General features: G+C 43.3%; 1 protein-coding gene, 1 long non-coding RNA gene and 1 other non-coding gene across 5 annotated transcripts in view; 1 reads left to right on the top strand and 2 right to left on the bottom strand.

Annotated features, from left to right (window-relative positions):
- LOC128881439 (uncharacterized) overlaps positions 1-26,802 on the bottom strand; it is a 152,808-nt gene that overhangs the window by 119,146 nt on the left and 6,860 nt on the right. For both annotated transcript variants that reach the window (XR_008458070.1, XR_008458071.1), the window contains exon 2: positions 23,058-23,197. This is a non-coding gene — a long non-coding RNA (uncharacterized LOC128881439). The remainder of the gene's footprint in view (positions 1-23,057; positions 23,198-26,802) is intronic.
- The window catches only part of LOC128881436 (PH domain leucine-rich repeat-containing protein phosphatase 2), an 83,393-nt gene that overhangs the window by 54,219 nt on the left and 2,372 nt on the right, over positions 1-26,802 (top strand). For both annotated transcript variants that reach the window (XM_054132468.1, XM_054132467.1), the window contains exons 6-17: positions 15,996-16,153; positions 16,367-16,513; positions 22,318-22,465; positions 23,359-23,484; positions 23,575-23,728; positions 23,812-23,872; positions 23,956-24,210; positions 24,287-24,496; positions 24,573-24,735; positions 24,811-25,094; positions 25,177-26,016; positions 26,517-26,757. In XM_054132468.1, the coding sequence (XP_053988443.1) occupies positions 15,996-16,153; positions 16,367-16,513; positions 22,318-22,465; positions 23,359-23,484; positions 23,575-23,728; positions 23,812-23,872; positions 23,956-24,210; positions 24,287-24,496; positions 24,573-24,735; positions 24,811-25,094; positions 25,177-26,016; positions 26,517-26,757 (2,787 nt within the window). The remainder of the gene's footprint in view (positions 1-15,995; positions 16,154-16,366; positions 16,514-22,317; positions 22,466-23,358; positions 23,485-23,574; positions 23,729-23,811; positions 23,873-23,955; positions 24,211-24,286; positions 24,497-24,572; positions 24,736-24,810; positions 25,095-25,176; positions 26,017-26,516; positions 26,758-26,802) is intronic.
- Positions 22,932-23,052, bottom strand: LOC128881674 (U5 spliceosomal RNA). The gene has a single exon (XR_008458143.1). It is a non-coding gene; the product is annotated as a U5 spliceosomal RNA (small nuclear RNA).

Raw genomic sequence — 26,802 nt, 5'->3', positions numbered from 1 at the left:
AGATAGATAGATAGATAGATAGATAGATAGATAGATAGATAGATAGATAGAGAGAGAGAGAGAGAGAGAGAGAGAGAGAGAGAGAGAAGTTGCAATTGCAGTTCGCAGGGTGCATTGTTGCGCTGGCGAGGGGGTGGTAACGTGGACCAGAGGAATGTAGATCTCATTAGACCATGCCACATTTTCCTTCATTAATTTTTTCTAGTCTCCCTGGGATAAAAACAAAGAGCTATAGCTCGCCCCAGTTCCTAGACACTTGGTGCACACGGCGACGCGTCGCGCTGCGTTTCTGAAGTATGAAGTATTACGTACGTTGTTGCTTCACGGAATTCAAAATTAGGTGCAAGAACCCTCGAGACCCGCTTCAGAAAATGGCCTCCCTTTCGGATACACGAAAGGTGAGAATGGATTACATCTTTTAAAACACCGCGTGACGCGTCGCGTGAATGATACCGCCAAGACGTTGCTCGAGTAATCAATTTCTTCCTGGATGAATTTTTGATCGGTTAATCTCTTGACTTAGGTTCTTCGAGATGAACTTTATAAATTACCCCCCCCCCCCCCCTCCCCCGAGGGCAATGAATATATCTAGTTGCCGTTTAAAAAAAAGGACAACAATTGCGCTGGGACAAATTGTCCTTTCTTTTGATATATATAACCAACCCCAGTTTAACACGATTGATTACTAAAAGAGAAATGGAGTACGAATAGAAAACAACTGGGTCGAGAGGGTTAGCGCGTTAATAATCGAACGTTTCGAGACTGAATATTTTAAGGATGATATGTACAGAAGGAAAGAATCCTTCGATATCGGTATCTTTTCGATCTCTCTTAATAATAGAGGTTGGCCGCAGCTGCGCAAAATCCTCTCGCAGCCAAAATTGGAAACGTCAGCGCGAACTTTCACCGAAATTCTTTGAATAATTCTGCGCCGGTGCGCGATGCGATTAAACGTAAAGAAAACGAGCGCGGATAACGATCCCCCGCGCGGTACTTATAAGCCTCTCCAATTTCCAAGTTGTTGGGAAAGATATAAAGTTCGAATGGCGATTTCAGTCGTAAATCTTCGATCGGATCGTCGAGGTCTGCGGCTCCATGCGAAATCCACTGTAAATCGCGAAAGTTTCTTCTTAATCGCTGAAAGGCACTTGGCGAAAGTTACCGGTTACAGCTTCCTCCCCCTGGACGGACTCCAAACCCCTTCCGCCGTTGCTCGAGGCCCTTAAAAAATCTCAACGTCGCTTCGATCGGGTTGTGATACAACCATTAACATTTCTCGATCGCTGAATCCGTTTTATAAACTACAGGAAAGTGGTTCCGCTGGACACTCGGGTATCTCGAGGGGTTCGAATCGTTCTACAAGTGGCACATCAAACTTCCCTTGTTCGAATTTTTCTTACGACTGTACGAGGTGACTGCGAGAAGAGGTTCGTATTGAATTTTTACGTCTTTCGAACGTTTACTGCCGCCTCTTCGGCAAACGATACGAGTGGTGTTTGCGAGTACTTTCGGAACACTCTAGCGATTTATCTAGCACTTCTATTCGATAATGGTTCGCTGAGATAAGCTTTTACTTGTTGATCGTGGGAACGTAATTTTATTTGATAATTGAGATTCGTCGTCGAAGAGTTTGGATTGTATTGGGATCCTTGGATCTCGATCTTCGATTTCAATTACAACCGTTCGGTAAGGGTTGCTGAGATAAAATTTTACTTGTTGATCGTGGAAAGGTAATTTTATTTTACAACTGAGATTCGTAGTCTAAGTTTGGGCTATATTTAGATCCCTGAATCTCGATCTTCAATTGTAATTAGAACATAGGAACGCTTTTTTTTTAAATTCTTTAGGGTCTGTCTGTGAAGGACTAACAAGACCCCATGTAAAAATAGAGAAAGCCAGCGACTACCATCGTCGCGGAGAATTACAGTATTTTTCTGTTTTATTCCTGGGTCCAGGGTTCGTTTTACCCTTTCTGGTTTTCACTTTCTCTGACGGTAACAATCCGCCTCCAGAGGTCTTTTCTAGGGAGAGACCGAGTCGCAGACGCGAGTTCACGTGAATTTTCGCTCGTTAGTTGGGACACAAAGGGTAGACAGATGCATATAAAGGAGGATCCCTCCTTTTTGCAGAGAAATCATCTTCGAGGGCCCTCGAATCGTTGAACAGCTTGGCACGATCAAAGAATGTGTTCTGATTAAAGCTCTCCCTTAGAGAGTGCGCGTGAAACTATCACGAGGAAAAGCAAACAACCCCTTTTAGAGCTCTAGGGCCTCTTCCTCGGACGAAAACAGTGCTCTCTGACTTTTATAATGCAGGCTACAATTTCTAACGTGATCTTTCAATTAATAATAATGTTCTTTCAATTTCTATTAAAAGAACCGATTGAAAATCATATCCATAACACGTTCGCTGATACATGACTGAATTTACATGACTAAATAAAAATTATAATAATTAAAAATACGATGTTCTTGGGTGACGCAGAAAAATGCAATTTCTTCGAAATAATTCTTTAAATAAAGAAATTAATTCGACCAAAAATTTATTAACGCGGCACGATTTGCGGTCGATGGCGCCATCTGCAGGCCGCAGAGAAAGCACGAAGGAGTAATCGCGTTTCACGGTAAGAGCAGCGACCTGTAAGGTGATCGACTCACGACGGAATTCATTTGTCAGCCCACATTATCCATTAATTAAAGTATCGCGACACAGATACCGTGAACAACGATCAAAAAAGCAATTTACCAAAGTGACGAAAAGTTGGACGATCTAGGATTCGCAAATTTCCCTGCCCGTCAACCCCCCGATGTAACATCAGCAGCCCTCCCCGACGCTCGGCAATCTCGATCCACGGCGCGAAAATAGCGTCGGTTGCTCGCTCGAAAAAGTTTCCCCGCTAGCTGAGATAAGAGCCTGCCGCGATATCTCGCATATTGGCGACAATTTACGGAGGGTGCGAGTAACGCCGTGGATGGAGGAAGGGAGAGGAATACGAGTAGCGTCCCAGAAATACAGGATGTATCCGCGGAAATACACCGAGTGTCCCGAGGATACGGCGGGGAAAGTTGAGGCCCAAACGAGAGGTGTGAGCCGACGGTCTTTTATCGAGAGGGATGCCGAGAAAAAGTTCCAGCGACGCGGAGGAAAAGGGTTGCCGCTCGAACGAGCTCGAAGGGGTGGTTGGAAAAAGTTCCGTCGCGGAAGGGTTGCCGCTCGAACGAGCTCGAGGACGATGGCACGTTGCAGATATTTGATACACTCTAGCGCGGTATTTGAATAACGCGATAAGCGGTGTTCCGTGTCCCTTGATAAAACCCTCCGCCCACCCTTTACCAGGAACACTGGAGGTGGTTCCCGTTTTCGCAGGGACGACGCAGCGTCGACAGAAGCGACCGACGATACGTGGAGGGGTAGTTGAACTGGAAGACAGTGGAACCGTTTACGCTACGTCGGCGATGAATTCCTGGGTGGTGCGTGCGTAATCCGTAGCCTTGTTCGTCCAACTGTGGGCGTATGTCTGCTGGGGCGTGCGGTGCCTTCGCTGGCGGCAGCAAAGTTCGTGCAACTTCTACTCTCGTCGCGCACTTGTTACGTCTCCTAACGTAAATTAATGGCTATGGAGTGTATTGGATTGAATTCCGGGCTAACGGACTTAACGTTTGTTCTCGTGCTACTGCATTTGTCAGGAATTTACAGCCGCTGGGGAGGGCTGGATAACTTTGGTGACACGAGGAACTTGGGTTTGAACTTGGAGTATCGAGAGTTGGCTCGGGAGCGGAATGGGGCCCTTTAGGGTTTGGATTTATGTGTACTCGGCGTACGTAGGCGGTTTTCGTGGCTCTTGTCGTGGCTCCGATAGAGGCCTTTCTCTCTGACGATGGACCGATTGTCTTCATTTTTCTGTGGTTGTTCGTAAGAAATGTAAATCTCCACTGAGATTTTATTTAGTGACGCGTTTAGGCATTACTAGACTGCGGATGTCATGTTTTTATAGATTCAGATAAAGAATTGAAAATATAACATATATTTCGACAATTTATATCGACGATATAAAGTGCATGTTATACTGTCTAGAAGATAATACACACTTATATATATATACACGAAAAGAGTCCACATATCTCAGATCCTGCTATGACTACAAATTTCCCAGGGCCATTTTATTTTGCATAACGATCCGCAGTCCATACATCACCAAATATACATGTTATATCTGCACTGTAAGCATTTGCGAAGTGCGACCAGAGTGTAATTCTATGTATCACTGAAAAATGGCAACGACTAATGTTATCAACGTGACGAGAGAAATAGTCGATGTATCAGTCTAATAAGCAACTCAGCTCCTGAAAGATGTATATCGAGGCTCCTTCTAATAAGGAAGACGAACCACCTTCTCCTCAAACTTAGCCAAGCAAATCTAGGGAGATCCACGTAAAGAGTGCCTAAACACAAGCCTAGAACTCACGCAGCCTATATTTACGAACGATACAACCCCGTCGCCGTTCCCTGTAGCACAGTTGCCCAACCAATCGTGCGCACGAATTCGATGAAGTTTCTCGAACCACCCAGCGGAGTTCACATATCTCAGATCCTGCTATAACTACAAATTTCCCTGGGCCATAACGATTCCGAACACTTGTACCACCCGCTAACTGCACATTACCGGCTGCATCGCATTACAAGCGTTCGTCCTCTTTCCAACATCCTAACACGGTCGCATCAGCTGAATACCCGAAAGGACACGTCTCGCGCGTTCATTCGACTCGTTTTCGCGTGATTCGGTAAAACGACGAAACCACATTTTCACCGAGAATTATAGAGCCAGCTTTCGGCGGTGTTGCAGAATTTTCGTGGCTATTATTCGCGGCCTGGTGTTACCCCCTCTCTCATTTCGGCTGTTTTTTTTTTCGGTTTGCCAGAAGCATATCGCATCGCTGCGTTGTTTTATATTCTCCCGTTTGCATTTCACGCTGAGCGAAGCGTGTCGATCCAATCTCCAGTTGTTCGAACAAGTACTAGAACAAGCAATACGCAACTAGGTTGCGCCCGTTTGTTACGAGCCCAGCGTGGACCCAGACGCGTTTTTCCGGCTGCAACTCGACACGCATCGCGAAACGAAAACGAACTTCCCTTCCTAGATAAGAACGCTTCTGTTTTCCACGACGGCCGCGAATTAGGCCAAATCACAGGGCTTTAAGTAGCTGAGCAGTGTTCCCCCTGAAGAGAGACGAAAACTAGGCTCGATTCTGGTGATGCTTTTACTCTCAACGTCTAGAGGATAACTCGCTATAAAACAACGGCGAGATTATTCTTTTGAATTTACTTGCATTAAGTCGGAGCGAAGGAAAAGATTTTGTTTCGTGGACGAAGTACTTAGCAAGAAATTTACCGTTTTGCTGATTAACGGTAAAAATTTGTGTACAGCTTAAGTAACATCTTCAGCCGTCTACTAAGCCTTAAATATAATTGAGAATTTTTCTACATTCTTTTTCTTCCTTTTTTTATCTCAAGTAGTACCTTTAGCCCTCTGCCAAGGCTTAAATATAATTAAGAATTCTTCTTCATCCTTTTTCTTCGATAAACATCGTTCAAAGACTCGACACTAGACAGAGTATCTGTTCCATCTATACCTCCTTAATTTTCGTTTATCGTAGAGCTAAGCCTCCGCTTACCCGCGATGAAATTATAAAAGCAGCCAAAGTCTGATTCAATATGTGACGTTCATAAACGTCTTATCAATGCCAGGATCTCGAAACTCTCTTTTTCCCTCGTGCTCTACAAACCAAGTAGCGTCCCGTTTAGAATTTTCCTGCAAATTGCTAATTAATACAAAGAAGACAATTAACCGGTAAAACGTAATATCTGTATTTTACTGAATTTCGCGCTCGGTTACGAGCATCTCTGTTTATAGTAATTAATAGCTGTCTCGTTCTCATCACGCGAGTACATGTCTGGAGAGATTCTTGAAATGCACAAGGGGTTTCGGATGCACAGAGACACGTAGCGTGAGCTTGTCGTGTATGAATGAGAATCTTAATGAACCTTAGCAACGAGATTAGTGTATCCCAGAATGTACTCTCTATTTTTAGTACAGGACGTTCGGAAATTGCTGGAATAGCATTACGCGTGGATCGAGTTCGAGTTTTGCCTGGTTTAAATCGTTCATTAATTTCACCGATTGGAAATTGTTCTATTACACCGAACGCTTATTTATAACGAGCATTTAACGTCCACCGAATTCCAATCAAATTTACATCGAGTCCAACCGAATAAATTTCAGTTGAACGTTTAATAATTCGAATCGTTGACAATTTTCGCTTCGCGTTCTAATTAATTTTTCCCATGCCGATGAATGTACTCGAGCTAATGAGAGCAGTGGCACGGGAACGACACCGAGTTCCTTCAAATCGGAAACATTCGTTCAAGCTCGCGCTAAATTCCGTTGCTGATATTATTCGTTTTCCCTCTATGAATTCACGCTCGAATGGATTCGTTCGAGATAACTTTTTCAGACAAATGGTAACATTCCGTCGAAACTATTCGTTCGATCGACTGGAAAATAAAGAAGTCTTTTAGTTTTTATGTTTAAAATTAATTCCACGTAGAATGAGTCGAACGACGTTTACCAAAGATATTTCCAAAGTTTACACGAATAAATGCTTGGAACAGTGCTCGGCCACGCGGATGCACTCTCCGATAATAAGACTAGAGATGATAGAACGCATCGCTCTTTCAACTTTCTCATTTTTCGTCGGATTTCACCGAGTTAATCTCGCCCGAGGGGACCGTAAGCTCGCGAGTCCGATTGTCCGTTCGACGAAAAAAGGGATATGGAACATGACGGTCCGAGCGGAAGAAAGAAACGACGCTTATCGCCCGCCATGGACCGATGGCGATGCTCTGACAATGAGATAGGCACTTGCGGAATGAATGGTCGAGACCAAAAAACTAAATGAATATGACGGTGTCGCCCGAGAGATGAAAAACAAACATGCGGGTTACCATTACTGCTACGCTTCCTTAAAATTTTATTTACGTAAATAAAGGAAGACCCAGGCAACACGGTGGAAATGCTCGAACAAATTATACAAATTGCTCGATAGGACCACGAACGGACTTTAGCATTTATTTCAGTCGATTCATAATTCAAAACAGACTTCCCGTCTCCCTGAAGAAACTTTCGCATCCAGTGAAACGCGTTTTCGGCGTGGCGATTCAGACGTTAAATTATCGAAGAACATTAATCTGCGGCGCAGGCTCCGCTGAACAAATAAAATTTGCCTCCGAAGCCGAAATATTTCACGGGTACCGTGGCGTAGAAAAATTCGGCGAGATACTGTTATAAATAATGAAGAACAACGCTTGATTTACGTCTCTATAAACGTTTCGGGGAAAAAATTGCGTGTGAATTATCGTTGCCGAAACGAACAGCGAGTATCGCTCGACGAATTAGTTGCTTCCTTCGTAAACATGTTGCTTGATTACGAAATGGGGTTGGAGACGTTTGTTGGAGTATTTCGCAACGTGGAGGAATTTTTACAAAAATATTTATTTAAGAAAATTAATTTCTTTCGATGTTATACCCGAAACGGGCAAAATACAAACATTTAGAAATCAATTACCGCTGCACTGCATAAAGAAATTTTGCCTGCGCGCGTGTGTGTTCGGCTCGTTCGTTAAGGTACAAAACTGATTCTACGAATTTTTATTATCGCAGCCAAAGAAGAACAAACGAATGTTATAAAATAGTGTAAGTTTCCTGAGACTACGAAGAAATAATAATCGATGTTGTTTTCCTTTCTTATGATTTATTTCAACAATAATAAATATTCTTCGTGAGAGTTTGCGTGATTGGTTTAGTTCTGCATTCTCGAATATTTATCTTTGCGAGGAAACGACGATTGCAAATGGTCCAGCTGAACAAAACGACGACGCTAGCTGGGAGAGAACCCGATGACGCGGGTGCTTAGGAACCTGAAACTGGGATCGTGGAAGTTCGAGGCGGAAATTTTACGTTTCAACTGCGAATTCCGCCGAATGTTTTGCGATACCAACGTCGAAATTCCCGACGAAACTGGCTGCTGGTCGGTAAGGGTCAGTGAATGCAGTTTAATTAAACCAGACGAACTCGTTGCCTAACGAAGTTGCGCGTGCCTAAGGTTGATGGCGGTCGCGAGGCGAATGCGCAAAATTGCCAGTATCGTCCGCCGTTTTCGGATCCTCCGATATCTGCGGTGGCGATTCCGCGCTAACCTGGCGTCGGAAATGTTTCATTTCGCGCGGTTTAGGAACCGATCGACGCGACTTGATTTTTCAAAGAAGAGACACACGATGCTGATGAAAATTGTAGATGGAAGATGATCGAAGCTGACTTAAAGTCTCGGATAGTATCGATATTACTATTTAGAATTCAGAGTATCATAGATTTCAAGCTTAGCTTCGGATCTGGATATGTACTATTCTAAATAATAAACACCGAATAAGCTTGTAAATTATAAGAGTTGGACAGTATCAACATTATTATTTGGAGTAGCATAGATTTCAAGTTTTGGATCTGAACATATGTTACTCTAAATAATAATGCTTGTCTGCGAGGTAATATCTCGTTTGAAAATAGAAGGCGAAGGCAGAGGAAGAATGCGCATGGCGATGACCGCTAATCTTCCTCCATTACCATGAAACCGCCATTTGCGAGCTAACTGGATCGGGCATTTGACGATGCGCGGGGCCATTTTTGTTCCATCCGCGCCGTTTTACCGAACATTAGCGGCAACGAAACGGAGGACAGATGGCCAGCCACTAAAGGAGCTTTACGATACGCGAGGTGGCATGCTAAACTCGCAATTTGCGGTAATTTTTCGCAATCAGAACCGTCTCTGCGGACCACGATCACGGACGATAAAGCCAGAGAAGAAGGGTCGAGTTCGGGGCTGGGATTAACAATAGGAAGACAAATAGCGAACCATCAGGCTGCTCATTCAATTACTCTGACGGTTTATCTCTGAAGGTTTTATATATATTTTTTCTCTTGTACGTAGACTACATCCATTTTTGTCTCGAATAAATTATTATTTAGACCAGATCCGAAAGAATAATTCGTCTTCCACGCTTTAGACTTCGAGAAGTATTTTATACCAACGAAAAAATTTATTCAAATTGTCTGGAAGGTGGGCTCGTCGGAAGCCTCGCATAATTAAGCCGGAAGAGGATAAAAGAACGAGGAAGAGGCGCAGAAACGAACCGTTAGTCACGCGCGTATTTCAACGGTACGACTGCGCGAAATTGATCCTGAAATTGGTCATTAGAGAAGTCTCCTGGCCGCATCGCGAAAATTGTGCGATGCTTTGCTCGAAAATTAAGGGGGGAGAGGTGGGGGGGGGGGGGGAGACACGTTGGATCTTATCAGTGTCGACGATCGTCGCGATAGTTGGGCACGTACGCGTGAAAATTGGGTGCGATGGGGATGCAGGGAGGTGGAGGAGAGATGTAACAACTGTTTGGTGACATGAAACACTACTAAAAATTATTCAAGGGTTATACAATGATTATACGACCTATCGAGAAAGGTAAAGACTTTTATGACGCCAAAGAGTCATAAGAAGTCATCAAGAAGTGGAAGATGAAGGAGGCACGTATTGGCATAAGTCGGTCCTTGACCTCGGGAGCTGTAGCTACGTTTGATTATAGCTGCAGTAGAGAATGTAAACTAAGAATTGATGTAAAATAATTTAAATGTGACATGGAAGAAAGCACGTGTGCAAGACTGGCGATTTGTAAGCAAATAAAACTGGACCAGTAGGTGCAATAATTCATGTAAAATAAATTACATACTCTTATACAATGAAGAAACAAACACAAGCCAGTCCTCCAAGAATAAAGAAGCTGAAGCATAAAGCAGCCCACGAGTAGAAATTTTTCAATATGGACTCTGTTCCAAGAGAGGAGTACAATAGGAAAGAGATAAAATATATTTTCAAGAGCCAGTCCTCCAGGAATTGAGAAGCTGAAGAGTAAAAAACCGTTCCACTAGGAACTATTCAATAGCCATAGGATTTTACTCCAAGAATAGAACCTACGCAAGCCAACCAAGTAAACCAAAATAGGATCCCGTAAGTGTTGACACTACCTTCCTTGCAAGATCCGAAGAGAGCCCTAATGTACCGGCATAACCCAGTCCTCCAAGAAGAGTAACGCACGGAACGTCGTACTAAAGGTACCGTTTTCCCCGAGTGCGTCTGTTAAAATGGTTGAAATTGTTGTCCCCGACGAAATGGCACCGGACAGGTTGCGCGAATGGTGGCCAGCTGAGCGTGTTCTTCCGGTCTACGTGCCGCCGAGACACGCGACAAACTCGCCGGCTCCTTCAGTGACGATCCCGTCGCCAGTCATGAATAATGCCTCGCATCCGGCGACTGTTCGCGGACGTGTTCAAAGACGTTGAAATATCGAGTGGAACGCTTTCGCGGCGACGGAAACTGCGTTTCGACAATGTTGCAAAATTCGGTCCACGCCGGATGACGCGTCGTCGACAGCCGTGGTTAAAATCGCGATGATTGGCTCGGAGGTGGTTCGTTGTTTGGGAAAGGAGGTCGCGGTGTGAAATTGTGCCAAGAGTGTTCGTCTAAACTGTAGCAGTGATGATCGAGGTGGTAGAATGTAGATAGAACGTTTATAAAATTTATTCTGCAAGGGTAGAGTCCTTTGGGCTCGTCTCGGGTCAGACGCGACCCAGTAACGGCATAGATAACAAACGATGCCCCGATTGTTCGCCAGTAAATACGCTAAAAACGTTTTCAAAGTGTTCGCCATGGTACAGAGGCTGAAAGCATCGTCCCCATATTAGGAACGAATAAATAGCGTGCCAACGGTGTCACGCCAGCGTGAATAATGATTTGATCGATCGTCGACAGACGTGAATAATGTTCTCGTATCCAGAAACTACTCGGTATCGCGTCCCCGCACGCGAGAGCGTATGCTGTATTCTATTCATCATGATATTCGCGCGACACCGAACGTTTCTAAACGGAATACGGATAAATAGACAGAAATTGTTTCCCGCGACGAACAATCATTTTGATAACGACTACTATCCAATCATTCATATTACGCATATGAGAATATGTAAAGCCTACAACTTCTAAATAATCATAATAAATTCCTCGATAATTATGACACTCCTGCGATGAGCAATCCTCGATCCGACAACGTATTCGTCGCTGTATATTTAAATAATTCAACGGCTAAATAAACGAAATAAATTGCTTCGTAAATTTTGATGAGAGGAGACAACGTTACGGCCAGAAACTGTAAGTCCGTTTCAGCAATAAAATATCGGTGGAACTATGAACCGTTCAGAGCCGCGCAACTTCCAATTGAAAAAGTTTCGCCGGGAATAAAACATGCGGGAAATGTTTGGGGCTGTAATGTCGGGGCGGAGACAGACCCGTATAAATGAAACAGCGAGTTCGGTTTAAAAGCACCCCCGGACTAAAAAGATAAAATAAAAAAAGAAGGAGGATTCGTCTGGGCGAGCGGTATCCTTTTCATCGAGCCGAGCCGCTCGAATATTCGTGACGAGAATCTCCGCAGACGCGTTAAAGTATACTTAATTAGCGACCGCTAATTACCCGGCAGACGTGCACGCGACTATCTATTATACACCGCCGCTCAAAAGCTGCGGCTTAACCGCTATATGCAAACAAATACGCGGAACTGGGGAAAATTTACGGGTTAAATATTCCACGTATTTTAAATACCTGTCGCTGTACAGGATAAAATTAATTGCGAAACTCGATGTTTGGCTGTTTTTAATTTCCCTATAATTCTGTATCGAAGGTATAGAAAAAATTGCTCTAAACTAACATAGTCGTTGTTATTATTAATAAGATAATAACAGTAATAACAGTATTTTTAATATCATTATGTTCCCTTTCATTCCTATATTCGTTGTATTCATTTCATTACGTTCAAATACATTTTTATTTGAATATTAAAAGACGAAATCTTTTTGGATTATTTTACCTTAATAATAATACATCGAATTTCTTCGAATATTTCAATTTCAAATTTATTCATATTTAGGTATTGATTGAATGAATCAATGGAGAAAGAGTAACATTTTTCGTCAGCATTTGAAATATTTCATCTGAACTTCTAAGCTCCGGAATTACAACTTTTTAGAGGCGTTGTACTCGAAAACGATGGCGTTGCGTCGTAACGAACGTGCCCCGTTACTTCTGGCTAGTTCGTTTACGAAATCCTTGGTCGAATGCACTTTATCGTTGCATAATTTCGTGAGCGCCAAGAACGCGCGCGCGCCGCATTAATTTGATTAGTAATGGGGAACAATAACCGTAATACGTAGCCGAAACGGAGATAACTATAATCACCAAGGGGGATGGAGCGGCGGGGGTTGTTTCCCTTGATCACTTTCTTGCCCCCGGCCCTCGACGGACTCTCTCTAATTTCGCAGACAGCTCGTTGCAGAGATTCTTATCTTCGGCTCGGTATTCGCCGAGGCGAACATACTAGGCGTTTGCTCGCCGAATGCGAAACGCTTCGACGAACGAAGATGCTGTTCCCTCCCAACGGTAGATCCGCAGAGTCAACGGATGCGACTGTATATCTGTATCCCGGAGACAAGTTAAACGTGGAAATTACGAGATAAATGTGTTGAATGGGGTATTAAGCGAGATCTATGAGTAAATATGGTATCAGGCTCCATTTATTCGGTGTTGATACAAGCAACATTTTGAAACGTTACGACTGAACTGCAAATTTTCATGCTTTCGTAAGAAACTCGAATACGCAAGAAACTACAAACGCAGTATGGGATAATATAAAAAAAATATTGAAAGTAAAGTTCGTATTGTAATATTTCCGCGAGCTAGTAACGACAAGTCACCTAATTCATCGCTCGAGCTAATAGAACCGCTGGTTGTCGTGGGAATTTTCAAGAAAATTAATCGATCCGTGTGATAAGCAGAGCAACTGATCCCAGACGCCGCAGACCCGTGACGCGATAAAAAGTTCGCCACTCCCTCGCAATGCTACTCGAAACGAATTATTCAAAACGTATTTCATTACGCGGCGTCCTCGCGGGAGCAATATCAACGAAGAAAAACGGCTGAAAAACAACCCCGTTTCTCCATTAATGAAATTTATTGCACAAGACGAGCACTCCCCGGGAGACGACGTCTAAATCATAGAATTGAAATTGAACGATGAAAATTTTAACGAGGATACTTGACAAAATTTGAAATTCTAAAACAACAGATGTCCGATAACTTATGCAGACAGTGCTTTCCACCGAGGAATTTAAAAAATTCATTCCGAAAATCGAATATCGAAATTCGTGAATTTTTACGCAGTTACAAAAATAAACGCCACAGTAAATGTTTGATTATATGATTTCCAGTGATCTAAATAATATTTTCTCTTGGCAGAAATTTTCAAGAATATTTGTTTGGCAATCAACGTGTTGATACCAATCCTACTGTACTATTTTTTTTAACTGTTCTAAGAATTTCAAATATTTGTCCCGAGTCATAGGAAATTGTTTATGTCATTTTATGGTGCAGTCCAGATGCTTGAAACTTTCCTAACGTTACCAGAAAAAGTTACTTCTCCCGTTAGCCCCTGTCGAAAAACGAAACGAAGCTTGTCTTCTACTTCTCCTTTGTCTTTCTTTCTTTTTTTTTCTGCTGGTGTCACGGCGTGCAGCACACGAAACGCGTCCGTTAGGTGGGAACGTCGTTTTGCCTCGTTTCCTTCTCGTTTTCACGGCGTCGCGGACGTGTGTCAACGAGCCGATACGTGTGCCATCTCGCATTTTACTTTTTCGCGTGACAACCTTCACGAAAATACCGCGACATGCGCGCTAAAACCTGAAAATTGCGCGAGGAAGCTCCCTTGGCGACGGTTGCTGAAGATAATTTGCGAAGCAGGCTGAAAGCATGTTCGATATCCGATTAACGACGCATGAAACGTTCGATCGCATTGTTTAGGGACTATCTGGGTTTTTTAACTAGATGCATTTGAAAGTCAATTAGATTTATTTTATTTTGAAACAATAATAGACAATATTGTGCATTCTATGTCTTAATATGCATTTCATTTTATAAGTACATGTATTTTATTTCGAATGAATTATAACGACACGTGTGATGACAAAACAAAATACGTATTATGAAATAGAATACGCGTCATTGTTTAAATTCATTTTATTTGCGAAAACCTGATCGATGTTTTTCATTGAGCTCCAACGCGTTTCGCTATATTAAAAAGTATAATTTGTAGAAAGATTATTGCAACTAAATGCGAACCCCTATGAATATTGATGAATATTTTTTGTTGGAACCTGCACGGAATTTTCACATCACTGGCAGATATTTAACGATCCATCGGTTCATTAACACACTAGCGCAGGAACATTATAATAATTTCCCGCTAGCAATTTCGTCGTACTTTGCGCACGATTTCGATGGCTCGCGTACCGACGCGACGTACAGATGTTTAAACGAGTTCGCAACGAACCATTCATTTTCGACATAATTTCGTCGCGCTGTTTCTAAATTTATAACTAAATTATTAACTCGAATACGTGTACCGTGCCATGCGTTTATATCGATTTATAACAGCCGTTACATTGAATAAAATAATCTCAAGGACGAAGTTAAATGAAAATATTTCTCGTGTGATATTTCACGAGTTCGATGGTTTTTAATTCAATCTATATATAAAATCAAAATTCATCGTCAACGTTGCGTAAGTCAAATAGAAAAAGAAAACAGCGATGGGTTATCAAACATAACGAAATTTTTCAAGTCTTTGTCGCAATTGCGAAATATACGAACGCAAGTTCTCGCCAGCGAGCGATCAAGTGCCTTGAAGTACCATTTTTGTCCTCGATAACATATTCTTTTTTTTTTTTTTGTTACGTTCTAACTTTAATTAAAATTTTTTTAGTTCACACATCTTTTGGAGCTATGTCACTTTAATTAATTTCATTTTTTAATACGATGCTGATTAATAATTGGACGCCGTAGGAAGGAGAGTTTGTCCAATGCAGAGTTCAGCTGCATTTTCGCGAGATGCATACTACGAGTGCCGCATTTATCATCGATCGCGCGCAATTCGTGCTTACGAACGGTTATTCCACAATTTCGTGAAACTTTCCACGACTATCAGTTCCGACAAGGAAACTGGCAAACTTATGGCTGTACTCGCGTGCTACGTAAAGCCTCGTAAAATGTCTTCACTCTGTCGTTCCCACGATTATTAAATCTATATCTAAACAGTCGATTCTTTATTACGATTTTCATATCTCTACCGCTGAACACGTTTTGTCTGCCAGACAAACGTTCTCGAAAACTTCTGCTAGAATTAAATATTACTTCGACCATTGAAAGCTACATAATTAAATTCACTCAAATTCGTTTCCTTCGATACTTTACTTTTAGAATTAATTTTGTTAGTCCTCCGGTGAAATGTTTACAAAACATCCAGTGGCAACTATGGCATCGAAGAGCGGTTTCCATAAGCTAGCAAGTGATTTACCAAACGAATCAGTGCGGCGAAAGTTTCCGTATTCGGTGAAGTTAAAAAGTGGGATGAAGCACGATTGAACCCAAGTGTAGTTTCCACGAGACGATTGGTTAACGCGAAACGTCGAACTCGTTCGAAGTGCGAAACTATCGTGAAGCGTGTATATTTGAAAGATGGTACAGATCGGAGATTTGATCGCCATTATGGAGGAACGTGACATCGACAGAGACACCATCGATACGGACTCTTTGGAGTTCGAGGTAATAGCTACGTCTCAAAATCCGACAAAAACTAAAATTCTATCGCTTGAAAATTGAAATTGTAAACTATTACTGCGTTTCGATAAGATAGAGAAGACGCGACAGAGAAACTATTTTCAAGAGACCTGCCGGCATAAGTTAATCACATTCGCTTTCGTTGCACTGAAAATGCATTTCGCGTTATCGCAGGCTATACACTTGTCGTCGTGCCCGAAGCAGCTGGATCTCAGCAACGGGGGACTGTCAAGAATTCCCGACAGCGCTGTAGCGTTCCCCGCCATCGAGGAGCTGGTGTTGAGCCAAAATCAACTTACAAACACCAACAACAATCTGACGCTTCTGCACAGGTACGGTGTTAAAAATAAAGTTTGAAATCGTTAGTTTCCAAAAATAATTCCAAAAGTGTAACAGCAGAAGATACAAAATCTGCTCCACGCTTTAGTAAATAAGAAACGTAAGTCTAAGGATAATTCTAAGAATAATTCTAACAACTTTTAGTCACATAGTTTTATTATTGAAACTGCTACAACTCCGTTAACGGTGGATTTCTTTTAACGAAGGTTCCCTAAACTGCACGTCCTTCACGTGGATGGCAACGAACTGCTGAAAATTCCACGAGAATTGCTGGAGCTCAGGGGTCTTACCTACCTCAATCTTTCGGACAACAAAATCGACAGGGTCCCGTCTGACATAAGCCAGCTTATCAAGTATGTAAAGTCAATTTTATCAGATTTCGATCGACGAACCGTGTCCTCCAACTACGGCGTTGGAAAGAAAAAAATACACGAAAGTATCTCATTTAACACTAAACTTGCCACGGTTCTTGTATGCAATATATAAGTTGTATGCATTATATACGATTGTTTCGCGCATTATTCGATCCAGTATAATATTTCTCGTGTGATATTTCACGAGTTCAATGGTTTTAATCTGTATACGATATCAAAATTCATCGTCAACGTTACGTAATTCAAATAGAAAAAAAACAGCGAAGGGTTATCAAACAAAATATTTTTGCATTTAATTGGAGAAGCGTCTTTAGAACTAGTCACTTGTCCCATTTCTGTTGAAATAGTTACAAATAAATGAGATTTAGTGTTAACGTTAGTAAATAAGCATCGATTTCGCTATTCTCGTCTTATCGTTACACGAAAAACCGCTGCTTTTCCGATCGCTGAACGGTGCACGATTCCAACAGTTTGTTCGCTGATACTGTAGGGTGCAGTTCAATTTCCACAGGTAATCTGAGTTTATCGCGTCGCCGAATCACCGATAAATCAGTGGTACTTCCGCTCCGCGAGATAATAGAAAGTTACCCGTTAATTGATCGAACGAACCGCCGTGCTGGATATATTATTCGTCGATTTCCTTGCATCCGCAACGCCCTTACCCGGTCGACGATGCGCTAATTGTGATAAATCGCCTATCCCGTGGACAATTGGCCGTGGAACAGGAATCGACACCGATAGTCGAACGTCTTCGAGCTTTGGCGACTCGTTGATCCTTGTCTTGGGGTCACTTGGACTGGCCCATCCGAATCTCGGTGAAACCCTATCGTACAATTCGTAGTTCTGATCCTGTCTCTTCGGTTATTTCCAGCACGATAGACCAGTGAATGCTTGATTTCGTAATTATAAAAATGAGTATATACGAGTACTAGTCACTTGGACTGGCCCATCCAAATCCTGCCTCGGTGAAACCCTGTCGTACAATTCGTAGTTCTGATCCTGTCTCTTCGGTTATTTCCAGCACGATAGATCAGTGAATGCTTGATATTTCATAATTATATAAAAATTATTATATACGAGTTCTCGCGTGCATGTTTACACGGGGCAGGTCTGGCGTGGGCTCTACGTGTAAGAAAACGCAGGGAGCATCGCGATTATTGGAAAGTTTCGCATTAATTCGCGGTTAGGCTCCTCTTCCTTCGTCGTTTACGCGCCACTGCGCCCCGATGCATGACTTCTGCCAGGCGTGTTGCTCAACTCCATTCTACCGGTGAGCGGCGAGTCGACTCGAGGCTTTGCACTAGCCGTTGTATGCGTCTTTCATTCGTGATTTCTTTTCCCGTGGACGCGTGTGTTCGACGCGTAACAGACGTCCGTGTATCGGTGGGCTCGTGCTCACGTCCGTAGTTCCTCCTTATGCAGGGCTACGGCATCCCCGTTTCCGCTCGGTGGAAAGCAGTTTTCGAGAAGCTTTACGCAACCTCTGCACCTCTTCGCCTATTTAATTAACGCGTGGCTCGACCACCTTCCTCCGGGTCTGTGTGGCACAAATCGCGATCTTCTGAAAACGACGGAACTTTGGATCAGCCAATTGGATTATTCCTGCAGGGAGCTTGTAGACGAAGGTCTCTGGAATTGTTTTCAGCGTAATAGAAACGTTTTCGTGCGAGCTCTGATTCGTATTACGCTCCCTTCTTGCTCCTTTCCACCGTGATAAGTATAGTAGAAACACTTTTACGTTACGTTTGTTACGACCACCTGTTAGTCCGAACGGCGTGTTACTCTAATGTTGCTCCGGAGAACCTTCTTCCGCCATAGTGGATGTAATAGAAGCACTTTTACGTTGGTATTACTTCTACTTATTCCTTCGTTTCGTTTACCGATTATTTGCACCGCGCGGAGCTCTTTTAGATAATATTTCGTTAATAAAAATCGCTCTACATTCTGCGGAAGCTTGCACGTTCAGACTCTGAACTTCAGAGTGATCGATAGGAGAGACCTGATTCTTTCGCAATCAGTTGCAGTCGCTGCTTAAGCTCGGACTAGAAATGATTCTCCTCGGGGCGGGTCGCGTTACAAATGTCAGGTATTATTTTGAGAAGATGGGTTACTCCGGGCGTCCCAGCTGCGGGAGCTTCATCGCAATGATACTTTGAAGAAAGGAGTCCGCGAATATGTGGCGTACCAGCGAGGAACGTTGTCGTAATTCAAGCTCTCGGGAGGGAACGATGCTTTCGTTGGAGGAAATTGAATTTGTTTGAGTTAAGATGTTTGTAAGTTACCATTCAGCTCGCGGGAGTGTATTCGATTTAGCAGGAGAAAGGAGATCGAATGGGGAACGCGTGGGTCGAATGGATTTAGAAAATAGGTGACGGAAGGGATTAACGCGATTACGTTGCTCGCGTTGTGGAAATTGCACGTTACGTTTTACCTTCGTTACGCGCACGCGCCCATTAATTAAGGACGAAGGTACTGCAACTCCCTCGCCTGACTTTGCGTTTAAAGTATTTTTTTTTTCTCTCCCGTCACGTGCAATCGCATCGTACGTATATTATACAACGTGGGGGAACTGAAAGTGGCAATAAGGGTGAAATATTCGAATACTACGGGGAGTGTAGAGAGTGAATATCGCTCGATATGGTTGAAAGTAACGTTGAACTATTCATGAAAAATTTGAGATGTGGATGTGGATTCCTCGTTAATAAGGAAAGAAATTGGCCCTGGCCACAGTAATTGCCGATGCTAATTGCATACCACTGAAATTATTCGATAAGAAATCGGATAATCTTCGAATCACAACCGAAACGCGCCTTAAATAACCGACTTTCTTTTGCTTGGAACACACGAAAGATTGAATTTAATTGCTGTTAACAGTAGGATCGTTAAGATTAAATTGAACGCAGTCGTAGAAAATTATACGCAAGTATATACTGCTACGAAAATCCTGAAACGAGGAACATTGTTTTTTTTTGTGGCAGACCGCTTCCTACTCGACGCAACCGAGCTGTTTCATTATTTATAAGAGAAAGATCGCTCGTTCGCTAAAAATGTTTCAATTTCTTTGTCGAAAGAAGAATCTCCAAACGCGGTGCATTCTTAATGCCTCGGTTATTCGAAAGTGAACGAACGGTACTTCTTACAAATAATGAATAATGCCAGCCAACTTCTGGCACGTCGATCCGGAACACCGACATCTCGTTAAATGCGCAAAGACACGAACGTCTCGGTTCATAAATAAAATTCAAATCGAAGGTCGTGGAAGGGATCGGCTGCTTTCCTGCAGCCTTTCTTCCGTTCCAAAGTTACAAAAGAATCGTTTAAAATTTTTAATAGGGTCTCCGGCGAACTGCATGGCCGAGTGTGTCTTGAACGACTACTCTCCCAGTGATAATCAATTAACATCCATTAGCGGACGGAGCGGCGAGCCCCAAACCCGAGTTGGATCAAAAGATAGAAGGGGTATCGTAATCGAAAAGCGACCGAAAGTGCTCCACGGTTCCCCAAAGGGACAGACGAACCGTTTAAAATATTCAGCACGGTCTCTTGGAAGCTGTACCGGCAAGAGGATCTTAAAGAAGAATCCACGTAACAGTCTCGAGTTTCCCAACTACGGGGAACAAGAACCCTTCGGAAGAAGCGCCATTTAAAAGCTCCTTATCATTGAATTTCTTCTCTTAACGAGCCGCGTGCTCCACATCCGTGGAACAATGGCGAGAGAGGCCACCGAATGAAACCGTGCAATTACATACCGATCAGACTGTCCAATAAGAAAGAGCGCACATCCCTTGTTAACGTGGTCGTGAACAACCAATAAGCTTATCGAGGCTATCCCTCGACTTGCAGGAGGATCGCATCATCTGCCGATGATTACAACCTTTCGATTAAAAGAAAGGAACGCTTCTTTGCATTTTAAGAATGGAACAGAAAGATTTTTGCATAATTATTCGCATCGATTCTTCTAATTATCCAAGTTAAACGGTACATGGTAATTTTACATTTTCTGAAAAACGAATCCCGAACCAGCAGGAGGATCATGGTATCCTTTCAAGGAGTTAAATGGTAGCCCAGAATTATTTTGTATCGCATCGGTTGCCCCTTCGTGGTAAAATGGTTCTTTCATCGCAGACGTGTTTCCCATCTCGCTAAACGCAACGAAGATGCAACACGAAGGAGTTCGAAACTTCCGTAACCGTAACTGGGCCGTCGTATCGCTGAATTGCTGAAAGTTAGAGCAGCCCGGTGATCGCTGGTACACAACCAGGCCGCGACACGAGGAATTACCATAGCCCCGCTTGGTAGTACCTGGTTGGTACGCCACCACCAGAAGCTAATCTGTCCGTGTTCTGTTTACGTCAGAGTGGTCAGCGATCCTTGGTCTCCCTCTTTCCTTCCTCGAGACAGGAGTAGTCTTGGACATGCTTTGCCTTGCGGCTGACTTCTTAGTAATCCGAAGAACTCGCGCGAGCGTGCACCACCTTCTAACCTCGCGAACCTGCAGCTCGCAAGAACCGCCACAGTGCAAGAGAAAATGTGAATAAATTTCAGTGTGCGAATTAGAACTTCTCAAAGTGTTCGGAACACGTGACGAAAGTGTTGGTTTTCCAAATCTTTGGATATTTCTGCTTCGGGAGTCCTGCTTGACCCTCCACTGTAACTCCAAATCCAAGAATTAATTAATACTCCGAGCCATTTATTCGCTAGTCGAATCGAATGGACTGTTTTTATTAGATTCCCGTTGCAATGAAAGGTTAGAAGGGATCGAAGCATTAATGAACAATTTGTTGAATGATCGTGTGGACACCAGGTGCTCGGAGTATTGTCAGCCAGTGTCTGACGAACCCTGGAAGATCGCTGACGTTCAGAGGGAATCCTTTAGCAAGGTGTACTACAGTCGGGGTGGACGAGAGAGTACCGACCGGAGACAGTGAATATTTTAATGAATTACGAGCGACTAAGATATGCAAAGGGAGCTTCTTTGAAGATACAGTGTTCTGGATAAGAACCACCCCTGAAGGGAAACTCGAGGGGATAGTACGATATCTTTAGCGACCTCCTCGGTTTATAAACGACACGTGCAGTCGTCGAGGAATATAGGAAATGTTCGTAAACCGGGTGAGAAATACCTGTGTGTTTGAAAATAATATACGAGCCGTAACATTGGAGAATATAATTATAAATATCTATTCCCGAAATACCTATTCGTCGAAGGAGCTGTACCCCCTGTAAAACTATGCATTCTGCTGTTGATACGGTTTCTCCAGTTTCACAATGCAACGATTTCAATTTTACTTAAAAAAAAACTGAAAGTTCGTCCGATGACACAGATGCTTACTGCCAGGAAGGTTTTCACCATAATTTGAAACTTTCTACTCAAGTGCACATCCTGTGGGCGGCCCGTTTGGGTTCACCGATTCGTTTGTCCGTGCAGCGAGGGTGCAACGTGCATTCACGTCAAACCGCGTTGCATCGTAACTGTAATGCTAATTCATCTTAATTTATTTGATTCGAACGAGATACCGGAAGCGCCGTGCAATTTACGAGCAACGTCAATCGGAATTCTCGCGGAAAACGCGGACCGAAAGTTTAGCTAAAAATAGATTCTAACGTAGAAAATGATAAAATCCTCTAACGAAAGTAGCATGCATGAGCGATTTATTAAATTAAGTCGCGTAACAGTAACTGCGCGCAACCATCGAAGTAAAACCATAAGTAACACTCGATGTTCCCTTTACGTAATTTACGAACGCAAAATCGTTCGTAACAGTATTCCTCTTCGTTTTCAGCCTGAAAGAACTCATCCTAGATCGTAATGGCATTAAAGATTTGCCGCACGAAGTCGGCGAGCTGAGGAACTTGAGAAACATTTCCTTGGCTGGAAATTGCCTCAATAGTATACCGTCTTTCCTCAACATGCGAGCCCTCACGCTAACGGTACGTTGTGTTTGTAATTTTTTATGGTATTATTCAAGTATTTCGCAATTTGAAATTTGTGCCACGTTACACTGAAAAGTCACGGAGTGAAGTAACACGCTGAATGTAGCAATTACTTCGATCAATTAACTTGGAAAAATTTCAAACGTACGTCCTAGAAGTCTGGTTTCTAGAAATATCCCAGTTAGTATTATTTAACGAGAAAGGAGTTAGCTAGCGGGTTGAATGAAACAGGTGTGTATTACTACTATTCGCACGATAGTTTCCCGTAAATAGTATCTCTATTTTTGGTATCCCAGAAATATCCCCGTGTTAGTATTTTACGAGAATGTAGTAATGAGTTGAATGGAACCATTGTAGTAGTTCTATTTACGATGTTTACAAATACTTTGCATAGTGCATATATATTTGTAAATATTAGAGAGACTTCTCCCACCTGTAAGTATTCTGTTTTTTATTCGATAATGACCCAGCTTTCGCCGGGCACGAAAAAAATTAGTCTATAGACTCATCAATTGTTCCCCTCCACGGAAATCTTTAGTAAAAGGCGAAAGATTTATGCGTGATTTGAAGGGAAACCAGAGTGACGTACCTTCGTTTCGGTCGGGCTTATATCTACCAGGGAGCACGTTTTGCTTGCGGGAAATCACTCGAGTTGGGAGCCACCTAGTGGCGGCGTGGAACAACACTCCGCTGCCAGGGCCGTCCATACGTAACCAGACGCCATGCACACTGAAAATTTAAATAAATGCGTTCATACGAAAACTTGTACACTGTATATTATTATTATTTTCTATTATTATTAATAGAAGACAATGTCTTCTTTTTTTTTTTTTTTTGTGAACAACGAAGAATGTTTATGTAGGAAAGTAAAAATGTTGTAATTGTCTCAGGATGTTTTGTCGAAGACCGACAATGCTAAAGTCTACAAGGACGAGAGAAATAATCAAAATTATTTGTACAAAGTCAATCTGCGGAACAATCAATTGAAGGGAAACATCATTCTTGGAAATTATGGGGTGAGTACAATACTATACGATCATATGATTAATGAATCGTCCAGACAAGAATCAGTGACCATTTCCGTTTCTATTTTTGCTTCAATCAAGAATTTGACGCATCTAGACGTCAGTGAAAATAGCATCGAAAAATTGGACATCAGTGCCCTTCAAGAATTAAGAAGCGTCCGTTGCGCGCGAAATATTCTAACAGAACTGACCGTCTGTGGGAGAAACCTTGTTTCGCTTATCGCTGGAAATAACAGTAAGGTTCTTTATTTTTCAAGCCTGGGTAAAATAAAAGAAATGTTGAAAATTTAATCTCGTACGAATTCAACATTTTTACAGAATTGAAGAAATTAACTATCGAACCTGTGCCAATCAATCTCGAACATTTAGACGTCTCTTAGTAAGTACAAGCATCGTTAAACGAGACCTTGTGCACACAAAATTAATATTCCTTGACGTTAAACGAATATATATCGATTTCAGCAACAACTTAGACGCCCTTCCGGAATGGACACCGGATCTTCCAGTGTTGCGTGCTCTTTTTGCATCTCACAATGCCCTAACAGCCCTTCCGGATCGACTGCTGACGCAACCGTCGAGGCTGGAAGTTCTTCACCTGCCCCACAATAGACTCCAAGCCCTTCCACCGCCCAGGAAACCACTGAATATTGTTCACTTGACTCTGCAAGACAATGCGTTGACAGCCCTACCAACGAGCTTCTTCGCCAATACGGAAAAGTATGGCAGGCAATTTCGTTTCTCCCGTCGCTAATTAAAAAAATAAACGAAACAACGATGGGTTTCTTTCCCTCAGAATGAAAGTCCTGAATCTCTCCAACAATCGACTGTCCGAACTTCCGCACTTGGTCGAAGGAAGCAGAAATCGACACGGCAACCACAGCTTGGAAAAACTGTATCTCACCGCCAATTGCTTAACGGATACCGCTTTGGACACTCTCGCGCAGCTCGCGTCCTTGCGAGTTCTTCATATAGCCTACAACACCTTGGACACGCTTCCTGAGAGGTAGCCTGAGTAGTTTCAGAATTTATTTTCACGTATCGCGACGAGTAAACGGTGTATTATGGACATGCGCTTGCAGTTGCACAGCATCGTGGAGAGATTTAGAAGAGTTGGTGCTCTCTGGGAATCGTCTTCAGTACCTTCCGGACAACGTAGCCAACCTGCGTCATTTGCGCGTGTTACGCGTTCATTCCAACCGACTTCTGACTTGTCCCACATTCAACAAGACGACATCTTTGAAGGTAACGGCACATTTCGATCTAACAGAACCAACTCGAAGAAACGTACGACAGACTGAATAAATAAACACCGCGTAGGTATTGGACTTGGCCCATAATCAACTGGACAGGGTGAATCTAGCTACCTTGGTGCCGCCCCAACTACAGTTCCTGGATATATCCTGCAATTCGAGGCTTCACGTGGACCCTAGACAATTCCAAGTGTACAGATCTCAGCGACCGATATCGCTGGTCGACGTGTCGGGACAGAACAGACCGAGTCTACCTTCTCATCCTCATCAACAGGAAATCGTTTCCGCGGAGAAGGGCGCGGAGCAACCGTGGAGACTGGGATTTTCGGAAACAGCTGGGTCCAGGGAGAGGTGATGTCGACCGGCGTTCACTTTTCACGTTTAAATTATTAATCTCTCGAGTTCTTATTCAACTGTTGATTTGCGCGCGCAGATTATACGTCTCGCAAGTTCGAATGCCATCGTTTTGCAACGTGGAAGGGCTGTTCGGTATATTCGACGGTGGTTCGAACCAGGAAGCACCGAGCGCTCTTCAAGAAATGATACCGCGTCTATTGCTGGAGGAAAGAACCGTCAGGGAGACGTCGAAGGAATACTTGAAGTACACGCTACTCTCGGCTCACAGGGAGCTGAAGGAGAAAGGTCAGAAATACGGAATCGACGCTACTCTGGTGCACATAATCGGAATTCAATCGCAACAAGGTTTCCCGAAGGCACCTACGAGGTACTCGTTGAAGGTGGCATCTTCGGGAGACGCGAAAGCGGTCCTTTGCAGGGCAGCTGGCCCGTTGACCCTAGCTCCGGCCAAGAAAGTTCCTGTCAAAAATCAATTAGGCAACGCAGCCATGTTCCCTTTAGTGGTCCCCGACCCGACGTTCGAGGAAGTCGATTTAGAAGACGACGACGAGTTCGTGATAATTGCCAATCGACGGCTGTGGGAAGTATTGAGCGTACAGGAAGCTGTACGAGAAGCCAGGGCAGAGGCCAGTCCTGTCTTGGCAGCAAAAAGGCTTCAGGATCTGGCGCAGGCCTATGGCGCGGAGGATAACTTGAGTGTCGTAGTCGTCAGGCTAACGGGGCCTAATCAAGGCGACTTGGATCAACTCATGAGAGAACTGAGGCACGCTGTTGGCAAAAATAGAGGCCAAACCGAGGGAGGATGCCCTTGCCACTGTTGCGTACCACCTGCAGCTCACAAACCACCCGGACCCTGCTGTTGTCACTCGAACGAGGGGTATTACTTAAACGGGGTGTTGAAGAATATTGTAAATAGGTGAGAATGCTTGGCTAACCATAGCTCTAGTCATCCAGTATGTACAGTATTGTCTCGAAATAAGCAACTGCTTTCTATCTCGAAATAACCGACTCGCTATCCCCACTTTTTTATTTGAAGTCGAGTGAGAGATGAGAAGTGAGAGATGAGAAGTGAGAGACGTGAAAACGTGAAGCCATAAATTTAAACCGACTGAACGGATTAATGTAAAAAGCACAGAATACGTGTAACGTTTTCTCTTTCCCTGGTGTCTGTATTCTCCGAAATACCACGGTTCGATTTTACTAATGCCAAAATGAGAAATCACGTTACCTTCGCGATCACTTTATGGTTTGCCGCTAAACGAAACCCCCTGTTTTGCCTACGGGTTCCCCTTCGTCATGCTCGAGAACGAAGTCAAACCGAATAGCATACATCCCTCGAAATAAGCAACTCGGACCGGCAAGATAATACTGTACTTTCATTTAAACTAATGCATACAAAAATATCTAACATTTTAGGACAAATAAGCCGCACAACGGATCCGGTAGATACTTCAAAAATCGTCGACCCGCGCAAGAGAACGAGAGTCCGCCGTACAAAGACGACAGGAGTTCGCCAAGTGGCCAGTCCGATCAAGCCAGTGATAGCACTTTTAAATCGCGACATCCTTCGAGTAGAGTCTGGTCCGGAAGCGCCGCTTCCAGAGCCACGAACAAAGCTCGTCAAAGTGTGTTCGTGAACGAAAATGGCACGAGAAAGGTAAAACACGACGTGCATTTTGATTTACGGGGGCTAGTTACAGGA

Source organism: Hylaeus volcanicus, chromosome 8, assembly GCF_026283585.1.
Source record: "Hylaeus volcanicus isolate JK05 chromosome 8, UHH_iyHylVolc1.0_haploid, whole genome shotgun sequence".
Taxonomy (NCBI): Eukaryota; Metazoa; Arthropoda; class Insecta; order Hymenoptera; family Colletidae; genus Hylaeus; species Hylaeus volcanicus.
This window is presented reverse-complemented; position numbering and strand designations above follow the sequence as displayed.